The 18,063-nt window shown below is 44.7% G+C and overlaps 1 protein-coding gene across 1 annotated transcript in view; it reads left to right on the top strand.

The window, feature by feature from the left end:
• Positions 1–18,063, top strand: part of SIGLEC1 (sialic acid binding Ig like lectin 1) — a 118,372-nt gene that overhangs the window by 21,679 nt on the left and 78,630 nt on the right. The window contains exons 4-5 of the mRNA XM_077478050.1: positions 2,652–2,948; positions 6,664–6,921. Of these exons, the coding sequence (XP_077334176.1) occupies positions 2,652–2,948; positions 6,664–6,921 (555 nt within the window). The remainder of the gene's footprint in view (positions 1–2,651; positions 2,949–6,663; positions 6,922–18,063) is intronic.

Consider the following 18,063-nt stretch of genomic DNA (forward strand, 5'->3'; position numbering starts at 1 on the left):
AGGCAGCAGAGAGGTCCAGGAGAAGTAGTACAGAATAGTGTCTACTGGTTTTAGCCATTAGTATGTCATTTGTGAGTTGAAGCAGAGCAGTTTTCGAGGAGTGTTGAGGGCGAAATCCGGACTGAAGGGGATCAAGAAGTTTGTTCTTAGTCAGATGGTCACTCAGTCGGTTGTAGACCAGTCTTTCAATGAGTTTGGAGGAGAAGGGGAGTAAGGAGATGGGGTGTAGGTTGTTAAGATTGGTGGGGTCCAGTGAGGGATTTTTAGGGAGGTGTGACTAGCACAAGTTTTAGAGGGTTGGGGAAGATGCCAGAAGAGTGGGAGTGGTTGAAGATGTGAGTTAGAAAGTAGAGAATAGAGTCTAAGGATGAAGGTACCATTTGCAAGGGAGCAGAATCCAGGGGGCAGGTGGTTAGATAGGTGTTTAAAAAAAAGTTTAGCAACCTCATTAATACTAGCAGGGTTGAATGAGGGAAGTAATGATTGTACCTGTGGACATGGGGTATTGAGTGGGGAAGGTTTCTGCACCGTGGAGATCTCCTAAAGAATTGTATCAATCTTATTTTTGAAGTGATTGACAGTCTCCTGGGCAGTGAGTGAGTTAGTGGGTGGAGGCAGTAGAGGACAGAGTAGAGGGTTAAAGGTAGAGAAGAGTTAACGGGGACGGGATGATAATGTGTTAATGAGAGTGATAAAATAGGTCTGTTTGGCAGTGAGGAGGCAGAAATGGTACTTTAGGAGGGCCGATTTATATTGACTGAAGTCTTACTGGGATTTAGTCTTACACCACAGATGCTCAAGAGCGAGGCTACATTTTCTGAAACTTCTGGTGTTGTCTGTTTGCCAGGGTTTTAGCAGTCTGGGCCTGATTCTGCATGTAGTGAGGGGGGCAAGCTTGTCTAGGGAGGATGACCGTGAGCTGTTGTAGATGAAAGTAGCTAGGTTGGGGCAGGACAGGGGTGAGATTTTGTCATAAAGGTAGTCAGTAGCAGAGTAGAAAAGAGAAGGGTGAGGTGGAGAAGGCTTCTAAGGGCAACTGTTAGGCGGTTGGAGGGAGAGGAGGTGGAAGACCAGGAGAGAGCAAAACTAATAAAGTGGTGATCAGAGAGTGGGAGAGGTTGCACAGAGTGCATAGATAGGAGAAGACAAGGTCAAGGGTGTTGCCACTGGAGTAAGTAAGAGCCTGTATCCATTGCTTCAGGTGAAGAGATGAGGTTAGACTGAGAAGTTTAGAAGTAGTAGTTAGTATTTGCATTAACAGGGATGTTGAAGTTGCCAAGAATGATAGTGGGGATTTCTGAAGAGAGAAACTAGAGTAGTCAGGCAGCGAAGTCATCCAGGAAGGTTGATACTGGTCCAGGGGGCGGTAGATGACAGTAATTCTTAGAGAAATGGGAAAATAAGCTAATACAATGTGCCTCAAAAGAGGAGAGTGTCAGAGAGGGAGGTGGGTGAAGTATCTCATAGGTGCTGCATGGGGCAAGAAGCATTCCAACTCCACCTTGCCCTTACCCTTTCGTCCACTTGGTCTAGGAGAGTGAGTCTAGAGAAGGCCACCATGGGAGAGGGAAGCAGGTGAAGTAGTGTTGAATTCATGAAGCCAGGTTTTCGGTAATGGCAAGTAGGTTAAAGGAATTTGGGATAAAGAGGTCGTGGAGGGCGGTGAGTTTGTTACAGACAGAAGAGGAATAGAGGGAAGAAGAGGAATAGAGGCTAAGTTTTGTGGGTTGTGGCTGCTACCAGAGGGTGTAGGGAGATGGGAGCGTCAAGCAAAGACAAATGATGTAGGCCCAGGGTTTGGGGATATGTCACCAGATGTTAGGAGTAGCAGGAAGGTGAGGGAGGTAGCAAGCAGATTCCAGTTTCAGTTAAAATTGGAGGTGGTTCAAGTGGACGTGGTTCAGCTGTCCCCGTGGAGGGACAGAGAAGAAATGTTCACATGAAACAGAGCTTGAAGGCAAATCATTTGTATAAAGAATCACTTAGAGAAAGAAGCAGTAAGGAAAAAAGCCCCGCAACGTGCTCCCTCCTACATTTGTATATTGTTTATTACAACAATGAATGTCTTTGCATTGTTCTGTTTCTTTGATTTCTTTGATTTAATTCACAGTTATAGAGAACTCTTGTCTTTTCCCAGAACGACCTCTGCCTTGTGAATAAATGGGCTAATTTTTCACTTTTGTTTGTATGCAGGGCTTTTTTTCTCAGAGAAAAGGTTCAGGAACTCAACCACTCCCCCTCCACCCCCTACTGCCGAACCGCATTGAGTGATGGGTGTGGCCAAATTGCACTAATAGCAAAAGGATCTTAAAGGGGCAGTGAACACCAGGAGTCCATTATGTGCAGAGTTCAAGCGTGACCTGTGTGCTGGGTGCAGGGTTTAGTGGCATGCTATGCATAGTGTGCAGGGTTCAGCTCTGTTTCACAGGCTGTCCACATCTCACTTCCACCCCTCCTTGGCTCTGACCTCTGCACCACTCTCCCCCATCCCCCACCTCTGCACACATCTCCACAGCCATCATCTGCCCTTAAAGCTTCATCGCATCTCACCTACCTGTCCCTACTCTAGTACACTAGTTTAGGCAGCTCCGCCTCTCTCTCTCACTTTCAGGGAGATCATTGGACAGCATCTGTTTTTTTTCTCTCCACAGATCAGCTCCTCCTACCAGAAGTGGTGGTCCCACCACTTATTGATGAAGAAACTTCAGTGACTTTTGAGTGCTCAACGCCATACTTTTGTCCAGATGGTTCAGTGACACTAAACTGGAAGGACTATGCACCAGATAGATCATTGTTATCTGATGATGTGCATCTCGATACGACTGCCGTTCTCATGATGCAGAACCTGACAACCAGCTTCACTTGGATGGAACATAATAAGAAAATTCTCTGTGCAGTGTCTGTCGGAAATCAAACTGCTGTAAAGGAGGTTATCCTTGATGTCAGACGTGAGTACAAAACCTCCAGATTAGTGAAATTAAAAAAAATGTTACATAATGCTAAGCCTGAACAGAAGACATGTCACCAACACACCAAGGATCTCCAAAAAAAAGGATCAACCGCTTTATTTGATAATCCCATCACAGCTAAAACACAGTGCGCGAGAGCCAGCATGGGGATTTGTGTGTGCAAAGGGGAGAGGAGACATATCGTTTGTTCCTACTAAGTAGGAACAGTGATATGTCTCCTCCCCCAGTCGATCCTATCCCCATACAGTTAGAAACATTAACTAGGGAACACAGTTAACCCCTTGATCGCCACCTAGTGTTAACCCCTCCCATGCTAGTGACACTCACACTGTAATCAGTGCATTTTTATAGCACCGATCAATGTATAAATGTCAATGGTCCCAAAAAAATTTCAAAAGTGTCCGATCTATCCGCCGCAATGTCGTAGTACCACTAAAAATCTGAGATCAACACCATTACTAGTACAAAAAAAAAAATTATAATAAATCTTTCCCATAGTTTGTAGATGCTATAACTCAATCAATTTACGCTTATTTTACGCTTATTGCGATTTTTTTTTTTTTTACCAAAGATATGTAGAAGAATATGTATTGGCCTAAACTAATGAAGAAATTTGTTTTTTTTAAAACATTTATAGCAAAAAGTTAAAAAAATTTTTTTCGAAATTGTCGCTCTTTTTTTTTTATTATAAAGCAAAAAATAAAAACCACAGAGGTGATCAAATACCACCAAAAGAAATCCCTATTTGTGGGAAAAAAGGTATATTTGTTTGGGTACAGCATTGCATGACCACGCAATTGTCAGTTAAAGCGACGCAGTGCAAAATTGTAAAAAGTGCTCTGGCCAGGAAGGGGGTAAATCTTCCAGGGCTGAAGCGGTTAAATAAACAAAACAAAGTGCACAGCAGTGACCCCTAGTGGGAGTAATAAATATGACACTTATAACTTTAAATAGGAATGCCCACCAATTAGGCCTAGTAGCACCTTCCGCTCTTGGGGTCACAATCCAAGATTAATTTTTTAAGCTCCCATCTATGGGCTCCTGCAAGTGTGGTCTCTCATAGGTGATGGCAACATATGGGTAAAGAAGGAACTAACATAGTGTAGTACTGTATATGTAATTTATTAAAAACATACAACTGTTCCACTCACATTTAAAGAGGAGTTTCCCTTAAAAAAAATAGAAAATAAAGTCAGCAGCTACAAATACTGCAGCTGCTGACTTTTAATAATTGGACACTTACCTGTCCCAGGGTCCAGCAATGCAGGGGAACGAAGCCCCGCTCATCCCCCTCTCCTCTCGGCGGCGCCGGCATTGCAATTGTGGGCACCCGGCTGTGGCTTCGCAGTCATCTGGGACCTGTCACGTGTCCCTGATGACTGACAGGAGGGAGGGGGCGGAGCTGAGTCCTTCCTGTGCCGAGGGGAAGTGACGTCAGGAGCCCAGGCACTGGAGGAGGCAGACTATGAGGGACCCCCTAGCAACAGGCATTTAGAGGTGAGGTTTTTTTTTTGATTGTGGAACACCACTTTAAGAATGCACTAGCACTGGTGCATACAGGTGATGAACTTAGGCATATACAGATCCCTCCCTGGGGTCACAGAATCATCTGCAAGTCCTCGCTGCCCTCCTGGGTGATCGTATGTTTCCTAGTACAATGCAATGATGTCACAAGCCACCTTCTAAACAGTAGTATTTTTAATTTTGAAAACATAAATAAATAAATAAACAGTATAAAGGAAAAGTAGCAATGAAAAAACACTTGTGGGTTTAACCAAACAAGTTTTGCATTTTCTTTTCTTTATGGACCGCGTAACTGTATACATGTCAAGGGTGTCCTTTGCCTACAGATTGTGTTGAACGGTGTCCCTCTTTCTCATGCTAGCAAGTTGACCTCCACATTGCAAGACTCCACCTTGACTAAGCTTTTGTGCTGACATCTACTCGGGTGGACGTTATCATCCTGTATATGGCCAACATCTGGCAGATAGATAGATTAGTCAGTGCTGCGGAGTTGCCAGTGCTGACTGAACATTTACTATTGTCCGGGCCGGTGCAAGGATCTTTGTCTACACAGCGAAGGTGCATTTTAGTGCCCCCCCCCCCCCACTCCACCATCCTCCTCCCACTCCCTCACCCCCACAATCTACAGCCACACTGGGACCTCCTTCACATTGCATCTGTATTTGTGATGGGGTGTAATGTGAAGGATGTCTCTTTAAATCCCCTTTGGACATATCCCTCCCCCCCCCTGTGCCCCTCTCAACAAAAATCCTCTCCCCATTTCTAGCATAGATCCTCTCCCCCAAGTTCTACCTTCCAGCTCAACTTCCCCCCTCTCACCCTGGGTCAAATCCTGTTCCCCCCATCCACCACAGCACAAATCATATTTCCTTCAAACCCCCTACGCCAGCACAAGTCCTCTACCCAGTTCTGTCCCAAATCCTTCTACACAAATCCCCCTTCCCAGTACAAACCTTTCGCCCCAAAAACAAATCCTCTCCCCTTCTAATACAAATCCATACTTCTCAACTGTCCTGGTTTTAGTGGGACCTTCTTGAGATATGAACAAAATCCTGTGCATCCGGGCTAAGGGCCGGTTCACACCAGAACACACTGCATTCAAAAAACACTGCAGACACCACTGTCTCGGTTACAGTTAATAAATAAATCAGTGTCACCTTCCTTTCCCATAGCCTGTTGATCGAACAATTAAGTCATTGACTTTCTCTCATGGATCTTGATCTCTTGTTAGCACATGTCCATGCAGCACAACTGGTTGGCTTATGCTACTTATGCTAGTTATATGTAGAGTATAGTCAATTACTTTTAAAGAAATAACCCTATGTATTATCGTAAAATATACACTTAATTATTTCTGATGCTTAGCCCTAAAACTAAAAGCTAGAAAGGCAAAAGGTTTGTCCAGTTGAAAAAAGCCCAAAGCAGGGTCCTAATTTGCCACCAGCAACAACCATGCTGGCCAAGGGCCCCTCCCACCGACCATCCTCCTGCCTAGGAATAAGAAAGGGCACACACGCACCTATAACTTGGAGAAACTCCACCATCTGTGATCATTCACATTCTCCTGGCCCAAGGTCCAACTTCAGAAATAAGGAATGTCCACCTGTTCAGCCTTTTAATTTTTAACTGTAGCAGAAACATAATGTACAGTTCTTGGCCAACACACTCTTCCCCTCCACCACTTTAGCCCTGACATAAAACACTCTGCACAGTCTAACATTAATATTGGATGGCCACCTAACTCTTCAATTGTCCTCACCTAGGTTACCACAGGTGGGTTCTCCAATGGAGCTTGAGCCAGGCTTACCCCAAAGGGTTCACTTCCTAAGTCTACAAGCTTATATGGCAGTATAGTAGGTGTAGCCTTTTCCCATCACCCTCTAACCAAGGCTCTTCCAACCCTAAATTATAGGAGACTAAGCAAGCCCAACTCACCATATCCACGCAGGGGAGGGGTTCCCTAAAACGGGTACTAGCCCCTGCTTACAAGCTTAACAGACTTCATCTTCAAAAGCCATATCATTCAAAGCATCTATAGATGATCTTCTGCCAAAGAACGGCTGTTCAATTGGCAGTCAACAGTATCATCAGAATGGTTCTGTAATTATTGTCAATGAGTGTTCTCAGATTGCAATGCATTTATAACCGCTTGCCGTTTCTTATTTTTAAGATTCTCCCAGAGTGAGCATCCTCCTCAATTCATCAGGGAATAATATTAAAATGGGAGATTCTGTAAACCTGACCTGTCATGTGAACAGCAGCAACCCAGAAGTCACTACATACACATGGTTCAAGGATGGCCAGCAGTTTTCCCAGGAGCCTTCGTTGACTTTTAATAGCATTTCCAAGACCGACCATGGAGAATATCGATGTGAAGCTCAGAACGCCATTGGAATTGGGTATTCCGAGATGCAGCTGATTGTCTTCGGTAAGTAAATCCTGCTCAAATGGACAAGTCCTTAATGTCCTCTCTAGAATGGAATTAGATTTATCTTGGTAGGCAAAGACATGCTTAAAAAGTCAAAAGATGTCTTTTGCTAAAACTTTTTTCTTAGTTTGGATAGAAAGGGGAAGGGTTAAATACCCTTTCCACTTATTTCAGCATAACGGGAAGTGAGAGAAAAAGACAGTTGGTATTGAAACAGTTCCCATTGAAAGATTTACTCTTAACTATTGTTTGGTAAACACTCAAAAATTGTGGATTTCCCACAAGCTATTTGTATCATAAAACTTTCAATTTGTAATTGCATTCAATTATTGTTTCAGTTTTCTGAAAATGAAAAAAACCCAAAAAAACTCCACAATATAAATCTTGTTTTATTAACAATATAATAGATGTCATGTTTAATAGACTGCAAATGAACTTTGACAGTGTGGTAATTCCCTTACTCAAATCTTTCTTCTTTTGCTGCTTTTGTGAATTTGAGGAAATGCCACAGATTAGTATCCAGTTATTATAAAAAAACAGATACTGAGGTTATATTGCAAAGTTTTCCTGCATTCATCTGCATAATTTTACATCAATTCACAAAAGCCTAAGATACACACCAATGTTATTTTTGTGCATTATGTGCCAACAAAGAAAAAAAACATACTTTTTTTAGTTCAGTATTGTTCCATTTATGTAATTTAATTTTCTCACCATGTTATCAAATTTTGCAGTATTTTGTAATCTGTCAATTCATGATCACAACAACAGAATCCTCAATTTCTAGTTGTAAAGGCAGAAGGCTTTTTATCTTAAAGCATTCTATGCATTGAGATAAAAAACCTTCTGTGTGTGGCAGCCTCCCCAGCACCTCCTAATTACTTATCTGAGCCCCATCTCTCTCCAGCGATGTCCACAAATGTCTAATTACGCGTATACATGACCGGACTTTTTGACAGCAAAGCTCAGACGGAACGGACCTGTCGGGCATTCCGATCGTATGTGGGCTAAATCAGACCTGTGCATGCCAAAAATCCGACGGACTTTAGAAATAGAACATGTTTTCAATTTTCCCGCCGGCACTCCACCGGACTTAGTTCCTAGCAGGAAACCCGTTCGTCTGTATGCTGGTCCGACGGAGCAAATACGACAAGCGGGAAGCTACAGCACCTGCTCGTGAGAATTTTTCCAGCGCGATCCTATCACGCTGGTTCTCGGTGACAGGGTACACATCTCGCGCTGGGTGCAATATAAAAACACATTTTCCTATCACAGCGAGCACGAATGCCCCTCCAAGACCCTTTGGTCTGGTATGGATTTTAAGGGGAAGCCCGGTCGGTCAGGAAAGGGGGTGGGGACGAGCGAGCGCCCCAACCCCCCTGAGCCGTACCAGGTCACATGCCCTCAACATGGGGGGGTGGGTGCTTTTGGAAAGAGGCCCTTGCCGGACCCTAGTCTACTGGAAAGTCCGGTCGTGTGTACAGGGCATAAGCCTTCCGGGACACTCCTCCTGATTGGCTGAGACACAGCAGTGGCGCTGTTCTGTTCTTGCTACATGTTTGCCCCTGGTATGTATGTAGCTCAAAATACAGCTTAAAGTGGTTGTAAACCATTACAATATACTTTTTGCTACAGGCTTACCTATAATAGGCTTACCTCTAGCTACTCTGGATATCTCCTAAACCTGAAAGGTTTAGGAGATATCCCCTGTATTTGCATGTCCTGATTTCATCGGCACATGCGGACTGAAGCAAACTAAAGCAATGGCACGCTGCAAAATTATTTTTTTGCCCTAAATGGGTGTTTTTAGAATAGCAGAATAGAACAACGGTATCTAAAGGGTGTATCCCACACGTACAGATACAGACTAGGCCGCAATTTAAGATTTTTCACCTAAATGTATTTTTTTTTAAATACCAGAATAGAGCAACAGTATCTAAAGGTTGTACCTCACACATACAGATACAGACCAGGCCGCAATTTAAGATTTTTCCCCTAAATGTTTTTTTTTAATAGCAGAATAGAGCAACAGTATCTAAAGGGTGTATCTCACAGGTACAGATATGCAGAAAACGCACCAAAAATATATTTTTTGCCCTAAATTATTTTTCTTTGAATAGCAGAATAAAACAACAGTATCTAAAGTGTGTATCTCACACGTACAGATATGCAGCAAACACTGCAAAATATTTTTTTTTGCCTTAAATGGGTGTTTTTAGAATAGCAGAATAGAGCAACAGTATCTAAAGGGTGTATCTCACACGTACAGATATGCAGAAAACGCACCAACAATTTTTTTTCCCCCTAAATTATTATTTTTTTGAATAGCAGAAAAGAAGAAGAGTATCTAAAGTGTGTATGTCACATTAACATATGCAGTGCTGGTGTATCTCTCTCTGCTATTTGGTTGACAAGATAAAGGTTGGACACAAGTGGTGCAATAAAGCATAAGACAAGTATTTGGCGCAAATCAAAGATATTAGGTTCCCACTTAAAAAAAGTCTATAAAATTACATATGATAGTGAGTGCAGGGAATGCACTACTTTGTCAAGTCCAAAAAAGGAAAATTAAATGTTCTTTTGTTCCTGAGGAGGGGGGGGGGGGGGGGGAGAGGGATGGAGAGGGGGGATGGATCCGCATGCAGGGCTGCCACCTTAAAAGAGCTGAAACTCAAGCTCCTGGATTGCTGCAGATAAAGGAGAAAAAAGAGAGAGAGGGGCGCCTCTGGGTGCAGATTTTTCAAAAGGTTTTATTTTCAGTGTAAAAACATAAAATTTTGCACTCACATTTAGTAGGCAAAAAGTAAGCATTAAACACAGAGGGTCATCTGGTGTATCTGATTATGGGACGTCAGCCAGTGATCCGGTCCACATCTGTCATCTCGTTGTTCCTGTTCCTCTCACATGAGGTCCACTACAGGTGTTTTTTATGAAGCAGTCGGCTTATGGTGGACACGAGATGTGCGGTCTTCAGAACGAGGCTTGGGAGGCAGAGATGACCAGGGCGCTGACGTCACAGCCCCGCGCCCTGGTCATCTCTGCCTCCCAAGCCAAGAGGAACAGGAACAACGAGATGACAGATGTGGACCGGATCACTGGCTGACGTCCCATAATCAGATACACCAGATGACCCTCTGTGTTTAATGCTTACTTTTTGCCTACTAAATGTGAGTGCAAAATTTTATGTTTTTACACTGAAAATAAAACCTTTTGAAAAATCTGCACCCAGAGGTGCCCCTCTCTCTCTTTTTTCTCCTTTATCTGGTGCAATAAAGCAAACTGTGCTCCCAATTTAAAGCTTAACTTACCATTATTTTTACCTTTACCAATGTTCCTAGAGGATAGTAATAATTCATAGCCTATTCCTAATAAACTGACCAGTGTTAATTTCGTCAACAACAAATATTTTCATCACAGTTTTCCAAAATGAAATTCAGTTTCAATTCAGATGACTAAAATAGGACTAAAACTAAAATTACATTTTAGTCAAAAGACTATGACTAAAACTAAATCCAAAAACTAAATCCAAAAACTAAATCCAAATTTGACTTCAAAATTAAGGGTGGTCAAAAAGCAATATTCTTGTTTGTTTCCGAAACTTGATTTTATTTAAAAAGATGTTAATTGATACTTGTTTTCTGAAACCAACTGGGGTCTTAACCTTTTTCCATACTATGCGAAACTAAAGTAAAAAAATAAATAAAAAATTGGGGTACTTATTTCAAATGATTGGAAAATGAGCCAACAGCGGAAGGAGGTCCTTATTCCCCTATATAAATCTTTAGTTATCATTAGGGTTGAGTGAACCCGAACTTTCAGGTTTTTGGTACCCGGATCCGAACCTGGACCTTAACAATTTAGTTCGGTGTTTGGCAATGTAATGGCACATTTTAAAAAGTTGCAGGGCAGCCAATCAACATTCGTGTAACTCGTGTACCTTAGAAGCCATCACAGCCATGCCTACTAATGGCATGGCTGTGATTGGCCAGTGCAGCATGTGACCCAGCCTCTATATAAGCTAGAGGCACATAGAACAGCATGTCACTCTGCTTTAGATAGTGTAGGGAAAGGTTGCTGCTGCTGCTTTGAGGGAGAGAATTAGATAGGAGTCCTGATTCAGAAATCAAATCACTCAGCGATCTACCTTGATTTAGTTGTGTGGGTGCAGTGCACATTCTTTTTACACTGCCCTGAGCCCAGTGCCAGAGAAAAGATAACTTTTATCCATCTGTTGGTTAGGTTGGCGTTGGTGGGCATTTTATGTAAGCTCAGTGCACCAGCACTGCATATGTTACTGTGAGATACACCCTTTAGATACTGTTGGTCTATTCTGCTATTCTAAAAACACCCATTTAGGGCAAAAAAAATGATATTTTGTTACATTTCCTGCATATCTGTATTTAGTGAAATACACACTTTAGATACTGTTGTTTTATTCTGCTATTCAAAAAAAAAGTAATTTAGGGCAAAAAAAGAAAAAATTTGGCAACGTTTTCTGCATATCTGTACGTGTGAGATACACACTTCTGCTATTCTAAAAACACCCATTTAGGGCAAAAAATATATTTTGCGGTGTTTCCTGCATATCTGTACATGTGAGATACACACTTTAGATACTGTTGTTTTATTCTGCTATTCAAAAAAGAATAATTTAGGGCAAAAAAAAAATGTGACTGGGAGGATACAGAGGACACAGACGATACACCTCCCACAGAGGACAGATTTTCGTTGCCTCTGGGCAGCCTAGCACACATGAGCGATTACATGCTGCAGTGTGTCTGCAATGACCGCAGAGTTGCCCACATTCTAACTGGTTCTGATTACTGGGTGGCCACGCTGCTGGATCCCCATTACAAGGACAATTGGAGCGTGATCGTAAGATGCGTGAGTACAAGCGCACGCTGGTAGACGCGCTGCTGGTGGCATTCCAACCTGACAGCAGGGGCACAGTGGAAGCACAAGGCAAAGGCAGAGGAGGAGGAAGCGGTCGTCAACGCAGCCGGGGCACCGCCAGCACCTCAGAAGGGAGTGTTAGCATGGTTGGAATGTGGAAAAGCTTTGTCAGCACGCCACAACAACCAGCCCCACCAGCTAATATGGAACATCTTAGCAGGAGGCAGTATTTCACCAACATGGTGGAGCAGTATGTGTGCACATGCCTACATGTACTGAATGACGGGTCTGCCCCCTTCAACTTCTGGGTCTCCAAATTGGGCATATGGCCTGAGCTTGCCCTTTACGCCTTGGAGGTGCTGGCCTGTCCTGCAGCCAGTGTATTATCTGACCATGTATTTAGCACGGCAGGGGGCGTTATCACAGACAAGTGCAGTCGCTTGTCCAGAGCCAATGTGGACAAGCTCATGTTCATTAAAATGAACCAGGCATAGATCCCACAGGACTTGTCCGTACCTTGTGCAGAATAGACATGTATACTGGACCTACCCAGTCATTGTTGTATTTTTGATCTTTCTCACTCTTTTGGGGTGTACCCTAATTAAAAAAAAAAATATGAAAAACAAAAACCAGTGTTGGCTACCTCGTCCTCTTCCACCGCCGCTTCCACCTACATCGTCACATCCACCACCACCTCAACCACGACCTCAACCTCCGTCCTCCTAGGTCAAGATTATTATTTTTATGTATTTTATGTTATTTCAAGTTATTTGCCTATCCACATTTGTTTGCAGAGCACTTGCCGTGCTCTTAACATTTTGCAGCCTCTAGCCCTTTCCATTACTATTTTAGAGCCATTTTAGTCCTCAAAAGTTCGGGTCCCCATTGACTTTAATGGGGTTCAGGTTCAGGGTCAAGTTTGGGTCAAGTTCGGGTCTCGAACTCAAACTTTTTTGCAAAGTGCGGCCGAACCCGTCGAACCCGAACATCCAGGTGTCCGCTCAACTCTAATCAAGAACTGTAATTACATGCCCCTGTTAAACAGGGGCAGAAAAATTGGGCCTTAGGCGGTGGTGGTGGTGGTGGCACAACACTATAAAGCCATACAGATACTCTTGTTGAGTGCAGGAACGGGCCCCGCTGTGAAATATTAGATCAAAATTGTAATTGCGCGTCCCTGTTAAACAGGGGCAGAAAAATGGGGCCTTAGGGGGAGGTGGTGGTGGCACAACACTGTAAAGCCTCACAGATACTCTTGTTAAGCGCAGGAATGAGCCCTGCTGTTAAATATTTGATCAAAAAATGTAATTACACACCCCTGTTAAACAGGGACAGAAAAACTGGGCTTTAGGCAGTGGTGGTGGTGCCCTGGACCAAAAATATTCTTAGAATATCTCATCATGAAGATTGAGGAGGAATAGGATAGTCACTCAGCATATGCAGTCTTCAAGGGATCCCACATCCATAGAAAAAACAATCGGTTACATCAGCATCAGGTGCATGGTAGCTGGTGATCCAAAACTGATTCATTTTTATGTAAGCCAATCAACAGAGTCTGTGGACAGGCGCACTCTGTGATTGGTTACAAAGCCTCCAGCAGCACTGAACGTGCATTCAGAAAGAACGCTGGATGCAGGACAGGCCAGTAGCTCAATTGCATATTGCTCTGGCCAGTGGTCCATCCTCAAGACTCAGTAACCCAGTGGTTGTTCTGGTGGAAAGGTTTCCAAGTCTGATCTTGCCCCTAGATATTTCTGAACCATGTAATTCAGATGCTGGCGATGGTTGCTGGAACCGATCAGACCTTGGCACTGAGGACTGAAGAATTGTCTGAAGGCATCGGTCAGCCGGCCACCTTCTCCACCACTCTTTCTGTGACTGAACAAAGCCTCAGCAACACGTCCAAGACACCAGGAAATAGTAACCTCCCAGGCTCTGGAAACGCATTGCAAAAACCTTTCTGCAAGGCTTCCCAAAGATGTTTCATCCTCTGGTCCCTCTGCGAAGGCTAGATAAGTTCTGCAACCTTACCCTTGTAACATGGATTAAGAAGGGTTGCCAGCCAGTAATGATCCCTCTCTTTGATACAACGAATCCTAGGGTCCTTTCACAGGCTTTGCAGGATTAGGGAGGCCATGCAACGTAAGGTTGCAGAGGCATTCGATCCTGAGTCCTCTGGGTCACTAAGGATCACATGATCCCAACCACCTCCTCCCAGCCACGTACAACTCCATGGGTTTCTGGGGACTGAAAATGATCCCCTGAAGACTGCTGCTGATGCTGAGTTTTATCCTCCACCTCCATGCTGACACAATCTTCCTCCTCCTCTTCTTCTTCCTGTGTGATCGGCAGGCCCGCAGGAATACTATCTGGATAAAGGGGGCCTTGAGAAGTAAGGCAGTCCTCCTCTTCCTCCTGCTGTTCTGCCTTAAGTGCCCTGTCTATTATTCCACAAAGCATGTGCTCCAACAGGAAGACAAGAGGGTCATTAGCACTGATGCATGCACTGTCACTGCTCATCAACCTCATGGCCTCCTCAAATATGAGGGGACAGTGCATACATCTTTGATCAGTAGCCACTGGCATGGCGAAAAAAAGCCAAGCTCCCCTGACCCTGTCCTGGTGCCATACTAACACAGGTACTCGTTGATGGCCCTCTGCTGTGTGTGCAACCGCTGCAGCATTGCCAACATTGAGTTCCACCTGGTGGGCATGTCACAAATGAGGCAGTTCTTGGGCAGGTTGCATTATTTTTGAATGTCAGCCAGCAGAGCACTGGCATTATATGACCGGTGGAAATGACCACAGACTTTCCTGGCCTGCCTCAGGAGATCCTGTAAGCCCGGGTACCTGCTCAAGAACCACTGCACCACCAAAGTCAGGAAGTGAGCCTGAGAACAGGGAACATGGGTCAAGTGGCCCTGTCGAAGGGCGGAGAGGAGGTTGGTGCCATTGTCACATACAACCATTCCTGGCTGAAGCTGGCGTGGCGTCAACCACCTCTGAACCTGCCCCTGCAGAGCTGCCAGAATCTCTGCCCCAGTGTGGCTCCTGTCCCCTAAGCAGACCAACTCAAGCACCACATGGCATCATTTTGCCTGAGTGCTTGCGTAGCCCCTTGAATGCCTACGGAGCACCGCTGGTTCAGAGGACAAACCTGCAGAGGAAGAGGCCATAGAGTAAGAAGAAGAGGAGGGGTGGAGGAGAGAGCTGTGACAGAATCAGCACTACTAGCATTTTAGAGCCGTAGTGGCGGAACAAGCTCCAACCATACAGAACCCTGTCCTGCATCCTTCTCAGCTGCCAGCAGAGTTACAGAGTGCACCGTGAAAGAAAGGTAGCGTCCCTGTCCATGCCTGCTGGACCATGAGTCAGCGGTAATATGCACTTTACTGCTGACCACCCTGTCCAACAAGGCGAAGATATTGCCTTCCACATGCAAACTACTCCAAGCCTGGGTGACAGAAGATGAGTAGGATGAGGACGGTTTTGTCATCCATTCCACCAACTCTTCTGCATGTTGTGGCTCAATAACATGGCCAGCTGAAGAAAAAAAGGACAAGCGTGCCCCATGGCCACGTACTGAGGATGCACCATGTCCACAACCAGCACTGACGACTGTAGACACAGAGCCTGCTTGCCTTCTTTTAGTGGCCGGTGAGCACCTGCCTCTCCTTGGTGGCCTTCCAGACAGGCTGTAAATTTTGTTTAGTAAAACCACACTACACTGTATTGTGTACTGTGTAGACCACTGGAAAAGTAGTAGCAACTACACTATGGGTGCACGGTACTGTGTACACCAACAGAAGTGTAATAACAACTATGGGTGCACTGTATGTATTGTGTACACCACCAGCAAAGTAGAAACTGCACTAGGGGTGAACAGTATTGTGCACACCACCAGAAGTCTAATAGCAAGTATGGGTGGACTGTATGTATTGTGTACTGTGTACACCGCCAGAAAAGTGGTAGCAACTGCACTATGGGTGCACAGTACTGTGTACACCAACAGAAGTGTAATAACAACTATGGGTGCACTGTATGTATTGTGTACACCACCAGAAAAGCAAATTTAACACACCTGTTCCCCATTCACATCTCAGACCTTGTAACACTAACGAGTCACATAATACCGGGGAGGGAAAATGGCTTATTGGGCCCAATTTGGACATTTTCACTTAGGGGTGTACTCACTTTTGTTGCCAGTGGTTTAGACATTAATGGCTGTGTGTTGAGTTATTTTGAGGGGAAAGCAAATTTACACTGTTATACAAGCTGTACACTCACTACTTTACATTGTAGCATAGTGTAATTTCTTCATTGTTGTCACATGAAAAGCTATAATAAAATATTTACAAAAATGTGAGGGGTGTACTCACTTTTGTGAGATACTGTACATGGACTTATTTAGATTTTTTTTTGAACACTAGCAATTGATGATATATTTATGAATTGACACAAGGTGTACTTTCATAATATGAATTGGTTATTTATTGGAATATTTATTGCACTTTATTTTTATGAATTGTTTACATAGTTACATAGTTAGTAAGGTTGAATAAAGATACCAGTCCATCCAGTTCAACCTGAGTGAGTGTCTACAATTCTCCCTATCCCTGTACATTGCACACTCACATCAGTCCCTGCCCTCAAGGAGCGCACAATCCAAGGTCCCCATTCATATACTAGCGCCAATTTTGGACAGAAGCCAATTAACCTACCTGCATGTCTTTGGAGTGTGGGAGGAAACCGGAGTACCCAGAGGAAACCCGCACAAGCACAGGGAGAACATGCAAACTCCATGCAGGTAGTGTCATGGTTGGGATTCGAACCAACGACCCTTTTTACTGCTAGGTGAGAGTGCTAACCCCTACACCACTGTGCCACGAAAATTAATTTGTAACATTTATATCACCAAGTAAGCACCTATATTTAGCACTTCATTATGGATTTACTAGTAGCGCTGCACATATTTGTTTTTTAATATTGGAATGACTCCCTGGGTGGCAGTATTCATTGTGCAGGCAGCTACATCTAGCAATTAAGCCTTATGCCGCGTACACACGGCGGACTTAGTCTGGCGAACAAACCGCCGGACTGTCCACTGGACTTTCCAAACGAGCTACCTGCCCACACACGGTACTTTTGCAGCGGACTAGGTACGGCAGACTTAATCTGCCGTACTTTTGAAATGAATGGACTCGCCCACACACATGGAGTAAAGTCCATTCATTTTGAGCACGGCTCCAGGTAGCCGGGACCAGCGAAGGAAGCATCGCTGGCCCCGTCACCTGGTATGGACTTAAAGGGGAATCCCTACGCCGAAAAAACGGCGTGGGGGTCCCCCCCCAGGTCCATATCAGATCCTTATCCGAGCACGCCACCCGGCCGGCCAGGAAAGGGGGTGGGGACGAGCGAGCGCCCCCACCCCCCCCCCCCGAGCCGTACCAGGACGCGTGCCCTCACCCCAAAGCACCTTGTCCCCATGTTGATGAGGACAAGGGCCTCTTCCCAACAACCCTGGCCGTTGGTTTTCGGGGTCTGTGGCCGGGGGGCTTATGGGAATCCGGGAACCCCCTTTAATAAGGGGGCCCCTGGATCCCGGCCCCCCACCCTATGTGAATGAGTATGGGGTACAATGTAGAAGAAGGCGCGGTGGCCCGGCAAGAAGAACCGAAGAGGGGCACAAGACCCCCGAAGTCAGAAGAAGAGGGCGGAGCCGGGCTCCTGTGCTAGTAAAAGAGCTAGCAGAAGATAGCGGAGGAGTCCGACGAGAAAACCCCCCAAGACGGAAGACCCCCGGAGCAGTGCAATAAATTATTTTTAAATCTTGTGTGTTGTGTCCCCACGCCCTTTACTAGCCGGCCAGGTAGCGTGCTCAGATAAGGATCTGATATGGACCGGGGGGACCTCCACGCCGTTTTTTCGGTGTAGGGATTCCCCTTTAAGTCCATACCAGGTGATGGGGCCAGCGATGCCTCCTTCGCTGGTCCCGGCTACCTGGAGCCATGCTCAAAATGAGCAGACTTTAGATCGTGATTATCCAATATGGTAAAAAAGGATTTTAAAGCCACAAGTTGTGTTCTGCTGGTGGACCACATTTCAGAAAAGTTGGTAAGTTTCAAAATATCTTAATAAATGGTTCAAATGGTCAAGCAGTACTAGAGTTTTGGGTTTCCTTCCACACTCCACTGTGGTGTTTTTGTGTTTTTTTAGGGCGATATAGGATTTAAATATCTCCTGAGGGTT

The sequence above is a fragment of the Lithobates pipiens genome, unplaced genomic scaffold (assembly GCF_037356315.1).
Source record: "Lithobates pipiens isolate NorthernLeopardFrog02 unplaced genomic scaffold, aLitPip1_a1.2 Scaffold_13, whole genome shotgun sequence".
Classification (NCBI taxonomy): Eukaryota; Metazoa; Chordata; class Amphibia; order Anura; family Ranidae; genus Lithobates; species Lithobates pipiens.